At 35.9% G+C, this 9,378-nt stretch overlaps 1 protein-coding gene across 1 annotated transcript in view; it reads right to left on the bottom strand.

The window, feature by feature from the left end:
• The window catches only part of EVI5 (ecotropic viral integration site 5), a 181,245-nt gene that overhangs the window by 72,523 nt on the left and 99,344 nt on the right, over positions 1 to 9,378 (bottom strand). The window contains exons 13-15 of the mRNA XM_015560323.1: positions 6,876 to 7,010; positions 3,791 to 3,931; positions 2,037 to 2,195 (exon numbers count right to left, since the gene is read on the bottom strand). Coding sequence (XP_015415809.1) covers positions 2,037 to 2,195; positions 3,791 to 3,931; positions 6,876 to 7,010 — 435 coding nt within the window. The remainder of the gene's footprint in view (positions 1 to 2,036; positions 2,196 to 3,790; positions 3,932 to 6,875; positions 7,011 to 9,378) is intronic.

The raw sequence follows: 9,378 nt of genomic DNA on the forward strand, positions 1-9,378 counted from the left end.
GCAGTGTGTGCAGGAGGCAGCTGATCAATGTTTCTCTCTCATTGATGTTTGTAACTCTCTATCCCTTTCCCTTTCTCTCTGTAAAGATCAATAAAAATATATTTTTTAAAAAAACACAAAAAACAAAGACTTATATTTTTGATATTTATTTTATATATTTAAATGCCATTTAACAAAGAAAAATCAACCAAAAAAATGAGTTCACGTGTCACCTCTGACACGCGTGTCATAGGTTCGCCATCACTGGTATAAATCTAAAGTGTACAGCATAATGACCTGACTTAAATATACTATGAAGTGATTGCCACAATACTTAATTAATGTCTATCATCTCAGAAAATAAATTATATTAAATATAGTTTGTGAATGTCTGATTCCTCAAGTATAAGTTCGTGGAAGGTTGGACAGTACTTTATTATCACAAGTTCTCGAAACCACATTTGTTGAATTTGACTCATTCACTTATACCCACTCTGAAATAAATCCTGAACTGCTGGGGTCCAACCCCAGCAGGTCCAGGGGTCCCCAAAGGTGTGGACGGAGTCGGCAAAGAAGGAATGACACAGGGACAGTGTTCAGTTGATCAGCATAGTTGGGTTCTCTAGCCAGGATCTCCAGCCAAGTTCTGTAGCCATGTTCTCTCACTAGGTTCTCCAGCCAGGTTCGGCCCAGGCTCTCCAGCCAGGCTCGGTCGCCAGGCTCTGTCTAGGCTCTCCAACCAAGCTCCGCAGCCAGGTTCTGTCCAGGATCCCCCAACATGTTCTTTCCAGCAAAGCTCTTCTGTCTCTAGGTTCTGTGTGTAGGTTCTGTCTTCTGAGTTCTGTGTCCTAAGTTCTGTCTCTCGGGTCTGTCTCTCGGAGAGGTTTATTCCCTCCCTAACTTCAGGGGGAAATCCCTACCTGGGGAAACAACCTTTCTCAGAGAGGTGGCCTTGGTTAAAACACAGCGCCAAGAAGGTGAGCAAACATACTAAGAACAGTATGCCATATATGCCAGGTCCCTTGAAACAGCAAGGATGGACTGGCTCCCAGCACTGAACATGGTTTAAAAGCTGTGTTTGCATCTTTAATATCTATACTGAGATAACATTTGATTATAAAAACTAGATTTCTACTTTTCATCTTACTATTATTTTTAACTACTACAATGAAAAATACAAGAAAATAACTCTTAACAATGTAAAACAAAATATATTTATTTATTTTAAAGGATTTACATATTCATGTTATGTTCGGGTTGGAATACTGTTTTTTGCACATAAGTTTATAGACTGATACGTGAGTTAACTATGCCCCCTACTGACTGAATAAGTATTTTGAAAACAAAATTAACATTACAAAGAATAGAGAACATGGCCCACACAAATGCATCACATAAAGACTATATGTACCTTTATAATACAAACGGATGTCATAAAAAGGACCTTTCAGATCTTAAATATATTTAAGATAGAGTTTTTAGAGAAAGGGGGATTTGAGAAGAAAGAAGTATAATTTTGAACTGACTCATTCAGAATCACATTACACAACTTTAGGAATCATTTTTTATATAATATTTTATACCAATGGTTCTCAACTAGGGAATTTTGCCAAGGACATCTGCAATGTGTAGAGATATTTTTGGTCATTACTGGGGAGGTGCTACTGACATCTAGTGGGTAGAGGCCAGGGATGCTACTAAACATCTAAAAATGCACAAGCCAGTCCCCACAATAAAGACTTCACCTTGTCCAAAATGCTAATAATGTTGAGACTGAAAAATCTGCTCTACATGAACATTCCCTCTCAAGTTGTGTAACAAGCTAACAAAGTCAAATGGAGCATTACGACTTGCTTAAACTTTGTTGAATGGCTCAAAGACATTACGTCTCTGATATCAAAAACCGTAATTTTGCCCTTTTTATTTGGGCTACAAAATTGTAGTCTAGATAGTTTCACATGTGCATCTTTTAGCTCTTTCTAGGGATGATTCAATCTGTGCATAAATTTTTGATCTGCTAATGATATTTTTTAAAGATATTGGGCTTTCCATCTTACCTGTGTTTCCATTTCCATCATCCTTTGTTTTATTTCTCTTATTTCTGCCTGTGTTTCTGCTTCTCTAAGTCGAATGGTCATCAATTCATCTTGTAACTCATTCACAGTATTTTTCTTAGGTGGGTCTTTCCATCTCCCAGTAGTACGAGCTAAGTGGCGCTAAAACACAAAAAATCATATTGCAACAAATATTTCCAGTATCAAAATAAGAGCTAACTTTACTGAACAATTATTTTAGATCCAGTAGTATGTTAAGCACTTTATACACAGTATTTTATTTAATTCCCAGAAACATCTAAAAAGTTAGGCACTATTATCTTTATTATACAGGTATGAAAAAAATGCAAATTGTGATTAAATAACTTCAGAAAGGTCACACTGTAGATCTCACTGGCAGTAAGTAGAAGATTTGGGATAACTCAGATATAGTTCAATTTTTTAATACTGTGAATTAATTATTATAAACAATACAATTTTTACCCTAATTTTTAATGAGATTTTTCACATTATTTTTAATGAAATCCCAAGAAAAGGAAAAAGTGGGGCTATTCATAAATTAAGGAAGCAATATTAGCAGTTAATAGCAGTGTTCTAAAAATACCTGTGGCAAAGGTACAGGTTATTTATTTTTAATTTCCAGTTTATTGCTGTTTGATACTTGACCAAAAAAATTATGACAATGTCATGGATTAATTTCAGTCTTTTCTAGATGCATCACTTACCCCAATTTCAAACCAAGATCACTCTTCTGAAATGCCGTGTAGTTTCTGTTTTCTTCCCGCTCTCCCTTTCTTATAGCATCTGCATTTTTGTTCGTTGTCAACAGTTTCCCTCATACGTGAATACATTTGTTGACATATAACTAGCTAAATCTCTGACCTATTTTGTGAGATACCAATTTCCAAAATAAGTTACAGCCCTGACTGGCATCGATCAGTAGTTAAAGTGTTGGCCTGTGCACCGAAGGGTTGCAGATTCAATTCCTGGTCAAGGGCACGTACCTGGGTTGCAGGTTCAATCCCAGGCCCCTATTGGAGTGCATGCAGGAAGCAACCAAGCAACCAACTGATGTGTCTCTCTCACATTGATGTTTCTCTCTCTCTGTCTCCCCCAGACCCTCGGGAGAGGGTTAAAAAAATAAAAAGTTATGCCCTAACCGGTTTGGCTCAGCGGATAGAGCATCGGCCTGCAGACTCAAGGGTCCCAGGTTCAATTCTGGTCAGGGGCATGTACCTTGGTTGCAGGCACATCCCCAGTAGGGGGCATGCAAGAGGCAGCTGATCGATGTTTCTCTCTCATCGATGTTTCTAACTCTCTATCCCTCTCCCCTCCCCTCTGTAAAAAATCAATAAAATATATTTTTTTTAAATAAATAAAAGTTACAAATTTATATTGGTGTCAGCCTTTTACTATCTCATACTTAAAAATGGATTTAATATCAACAGAAGAAATATGTACTATATAAAGGATTATTTCTTTATAGGTTTTTAGAAAAAATTATATAAATTACAATGATATGACAGCAAAAATATGATGATCTCCATTTTATCTTCTTTAATTATAAGAGTTAAAAAGGGAGAAACAGTTAAAGGTACTTGCAACTTATAAATTCTCTCAGTTGTGTACTTTATACAGGGTCTTTCATGCTTTAAAGTCATATCCCAGTGTTGGTCATCAATTACTTTAAACTCATACAAATTGAATGAATGTATTTTACCCTCTTTTTAGAAAGCACACAAAACATATTGATATACCTGCCAGTGTTCCTCTAAATCTCTGACTTGTTGTCTAAGTTCTTTCAAACCCATAATAGCTTCTGCTTCTCTCAGTTTCACAGCAATGAGTTCTTCCTGAAGCCTTGCAATGTTATTCTCATCAGGAAAGGAGTTGTTTCTCTAAAGCAAGAAAAAATTTAACTTAGGATTTTTAAATGTAAAGAATAAAATAAAATAAATAAAGCATATAAGAGCTATTTTGTCCCATATATAATTATACTTAATTTTATTGAGATACTAGAGGCCCGGTGTATGAAATTCGTGCACTTGGGGGAGGGGGGTCCCTCAGCCCGGCCTGTGCCCTCTCACCTTCCAGGAGCCCTTGGGGGATATCTAACTGCTGCAGAGGTGAGAGAGGCTCCTGCCACCACCACTGCACTTGCCAACCGTGAGCCCAGCTCAGGGCTTATGGCTGAGTGGCGCTCCCCCTGTGAGAACACACTGACCACCAGGAGGCAGCTCCTGCACTGAGCGTCTGCCCCCTGGTGGTCAGCGCATGTCATAGTGACTGGTGGTTCCACTGTTTAGTCAATTTGCCTATTAACCTTTTATTATATAGGATAATTCATAAACCACAAAACTTATTCTTTTTAATATAGACTAGTCGGTGGTTTTTAAGAGATTCACAGGGCTGTATAACCAACATCTTGATCTAATTTCAAAACATTTTAATTACTCCCAAAAGAAACCCTATACCCATTACCAATCACTCCACATTTCCCCTCCCCCCAGCCCTTGGCAGCCCTTATTCCTTCAGTGTCTATGGATTTGCTTATTTAGGACATTTTCCTATAAATGAAATCATACAATAGGTAGCTTTTATAATTAGTTTCTTTCATTTGTCATTTTTTAAGATTCATTCCTTTACTTTTTGCCAAATAACATTCCGTTCATTATATGGATATACCATATTTTATTTATACATTCATCAGTTGACAGAAATCTGTGTTGCTTCCACTTTTTGGCCAGTATGTACAAGGCTGCTATGACTGTGTAAAAGTTTTGGTGTGGACCTGTTTTTAATTCTCTTGAGTATATACTAAAGAGCAGAACTGCTGAATCAAATGGCAATTCCACATTTAATTTTTAAGAAACTGTTAATCTTTTCCAAAGCAGCTGCACTATTTTACATTCCCCCAGGAATGTGTAAGGCTAACTACTTAATTCTGAGAACACAGAAAGTCTAACTCTACTTTGTTTAATAATACTAATCAGTGTTACAAACCAATAGAATTAAAAATGCTTTTCAACATGACAATAAATTTACTCACCTGTGGTTAGGACTCCAAATGAAGCATAACATCATTTACATTTTAAAGATTCATGGAAAAGAATAGCCTAAAATCTGTTTTGTTGTATTTTCTCAGCATGTCATTTTGGAGAGGAGTATAAAATCTGTGAGTTAGTCACTATTTATGTCAATAGTTACAAAATTAATACTACTATTAGGTTAGGTGACTTTTAGATTACTCTCATACCATACTGAAAGACCCACCTTAAGAAATAGGGTAGCCCTGATTGGTTTGGCTCAGTGGATAGAGTGTCAGCCTGCAGACTGAAAGGTCCCAGGTTTGATTCTGGTCAAGGGCATGTACCTTGGTTGCAGGCACATCCCCAGTGGGAGGTGTGCAGGAGGCAGCTGATCGATGTTTCTCTCTCATCAATGTTTCTAACTCTATCTCTCTCCCTTCCTCTCTGTAAAATATCAAAAAAATATATTTTAAGAAAAAGATATAGGGTAGCCCTGAATTAAAATGCTCTGGGAGGTGACCATGAGATCCTAAATGAGATGCCCAGTAAAAGCTCCATAGGTAGCCGAAACCGGTTTGGCTCAGTGGATAGAGTGTCGGCCTGCGGACTGAAAGGTCCCGGGTTCGATTCCAGTCAAGGGCATGTACCTTGGTTGCGGGCACATCCCCAGTGGGGGGTGTGCAGGAGGCAGCTGATCGATGTTTCTCTCTCATCGATGTTTCTAACTATCTCTCTCCCTTCCTCTCTGTAAAAAAATCAATAAAAATATATATTTTTTTAAAAAAAAAGCTCCATAGGTAAACTGAGGTACTAATGAGACTAACTTGAATCTATGAAATTTTCTATCTCTGAATAAATAAAGTGGTTCTTGCCAACTACACATTTTTATGATGAACTTTAAATATTTTCTCTATGAAAAACCAAAAATTTACTGCATATGCATAAAAAGAGAGCCTTGCACGAAGAAATTAATCTTAGGAAGCACAAAACCTTCCAATTTCCTTTCTATCCTATGCCATGAATACCAACAAAGCTCCTTAAGAAATCCATTTTCAAAATGGACTCAAGGACATTTCTTACTACCAAAAATTCAAAACAGAGAGGCCCAGTTTCTTATCTACATCATGGAGCCCATAAAACTCCCAAGTTAGAGACCAAATATCCTGTTAGGCATTTTCACAGTCTTATTGGCTGTTTTCTCAATAAACAGAATAAATTTTCCCCAAAAAATGTAAAATAGCAAGCAGATTTCAAGCAAAATTATTCCACTACTGACTGTAGTTATTTCCTGCTCTATTTCCACTATTTGCCTAACCCTCAACTTCTTTAATGACTTTGAAAAGAGATAAGTTAGCTTCCGTAGCATACCTCAAGCTAAGATCTTCCTGAGGTGGCTTACTATACCTTGGGCAATTGCGACAGATATACTCAGATGAAATTCTCCCTGAAATGTTTATGTATTAGTCATATCCAATCTCTTGCAGAAGAAGATATTACAATATTTGAGAACAGTTCATTTCTATCCCCTAAGTATCTCTTCTCCAACATTTAAATATTATTCATATCAAAATTATCCTGTTTTCCTGTAAAAGGGCTCTAATCTCTACTTTTACCCTTAAATATGGGGCTTTGAGTAGTATGGCAACAAAGAATAATTGGGAATCTTACTTTTTTCCTCTCATCTCTCAGTATCTAATATGTAAGGTTTCTAATGTGTAAAATCACCAAATCCAACTGAACTGCTCAATAAGCACTTAAATATCTATCACATGTCCCTTTAATTTGGGAGTAACAGCATTTATGTTGGTCTCACCTTCTCCATATCCAGGACTTTATCCTGCATCTCCTTTAGTGCACACTGAGCCTCGGCTTCCCTCAGACGGGCCTGAACCAATTCCTTCTCCAGCTGTAGCACAAAATCTTCACTGTAGCTGGAACTGCATTTATGCTACAAATTACAGACATATACTGAAATTTCATGAAGCATAAACGTACGTATAATAGAAATAAATGCAATGGCACAGTACAGTTATTAAGAGCAATCAAACATAAAAGTTCCATCTACCCAATATTTTTAGCATATCTCCTCCAAATAACTTTTCAATGAATAAAGAAGTTTGACATCCATAAAGATGATCACATTATTGGGTGTTGGCAACCAGTTATTACACTCATTAAATCCAATTTATAGAAAATGTCTCTTTATCTTTCTATCTATCCAGATACTAAGAGTTTGTCCTGATTCTATAGACCTGCACTGTGCACTGTACAATAGTGTAACCATTTGTCACCTGTGGCTCCTGCGCACTGAATGTGGCTCGACCAAGTTGAGAAAGGCTGTAAGTGGAAAATACAAACTGGATTTTGAAAATATGAAATACAAAAGGTAAAATATCTCATTAATAACTTTTATATTGATTACCTGTTCAAATAATATTTTGAATATACTGAGTTAAACCAAAATATTCACTTTTCTGTAATTATTAATTGCTACTTTTAACGTGGCATTTTAAATGCCTATGTGGCTCATTATATTGCTATTGGACACTACTGTTATGGACTACACATAAGTACATATTTACTGAAAATTCTATTATAATTTAATAGAAATAAAAACAAGGGATCCACAATAATGTGAACCATCCTAAATCCCAGCAAAACAAAAATGTATTTTCTTTTAGAAATGTAGATCTCTTTTTAAAAATATGCATAAAAATTAGTGCTGGAAGCAGAGAAAAATACAGATGCTGCATGAACAAATTAACCATAGAAGCATGAAACCTTTCCATTTCCTCTCCTATGCTATAATGTGAATAGCAATGCAGCCACTTAAAAAATCTCCTTTTACTACTAAACCGGTTTCTACACAAAAGTTGTTCTAAAAAAAGCAAAAATATGTCAATTCACCACTCTAAAAGACTTCCTAAAATAAAGTATCACTTTACATTTAACTAATGTAGTAAAGAAAAAGTGACAACTCAAAATTTCAAAATAGAGTCATAGAGAACGATCTCCTACTGAACTAGCATGAGAATGGCTCCTTTTATTCTTCAGAATATTAGGAACAAAACAAATGCCAGACTAAAACTCTATTTTAAAAAAACTATTAAGTGCCTAATTAAAACATATTGTACTCCCTTACCCCAGTTACCCAAACAGATGATGTCATTTTTTAAAATGTGAACAGTTCACTTATTAAGCAAATTAGGACTTTTTAATTCAATACATTACACATTATTTCTCCTAGTAATTTTCTGATACAATTAAAACATTTCATTACAAGAAATACATCTGCAACAAGTATATCACTTTAGCAAATACTTACCTTACCAAATGGGGGAAAGGCACTCTTTTGGAATGACCAAACTACAGGTGTCATCATTTTTGTTTAATAAGATCATAGTTATTTTATGAATAATACCAGGATTTTTTGCCCTTAATCTAAAGCCCTAGAAACTGCAGTTCAGGTTTGTTTGCCAAGATTCTATTTTAGGAAACCCCCAGGAATACATCAAACCCAAATGACCCATATGAGAATGGACTCTGACCTGGTATAAACCAAAGGACCCAACCAAGCACAAAAAAAATGCTACTAAGATTGGGAGAAATTTTTTTCAATAGAATTTACAAAACTTCTAATTGTTCTCTTGTTCAAGTGGTAAATTCTAAAATCCACAGTTTATATGTTATTTCTCCTTTCATACTTCCTATTTGTTCCTCAAACCATTGCAAACTAGCCTTAGTTCTTGATAAAACTGCTCTAATTATGAACAATAGCAATACTCAGTAAAAACATAAAACCTCAATGAAAGCCCTTTTCTTCAGCTCTTATCTTCACCAGGCAACTGATTAATCTTAAATACAACTTTTTCCTGCCTTAGATTTTGGGATATTTCTCTTCCCTGGTTCTCCTGCCTATCTTCTCTATCTCCTCTACCAATTCTACTTTAGATAGGTATCCATGAGTTTCAATATTGTGTTTTCTCTCAATCTTTCCTTTAATTTTCTTATTTTGTAAATCCATCCTATGTGATTTCTTCCATTGTCCATATAGTAGTCAGCATGTATAGGCAGTATCAGATACTGTCTTTATATAGTCTACTTAGAAGATGTATGCTATCACCAAGGAAGCATCTATTAAAATAGCAAAATGGGGAAGGTAGATGGAAAGAGGGACAAGAGAAAGAGAGGACAAACAATGTTGGAATTCAAAGGAAGGAAGGAAGGAAGGAAGGAAGGAAGGAAGGAAGGAAGGGAGAGGGAGAGAGAGATAGAAACATCAGTGATGAGAGAGAATCATTGATTGGCTGCCTCAT

This window comes from Myotis davidii, unplaced genomic scaffold (assembly GCF_000327345.1).
Source record: "Myotis davidii unplaced genomic scaffold, ASM32734v1 scaffold674, whole genome shotgun sequence".
In the NCBI taxonomy this organism is placed as follows: domain Eukaryota; kingdom Metazoa; phylum Chordata; class Mammalia; order Chiroptera; family Vespertilionidae; genus Myotis; species Myotis davidii.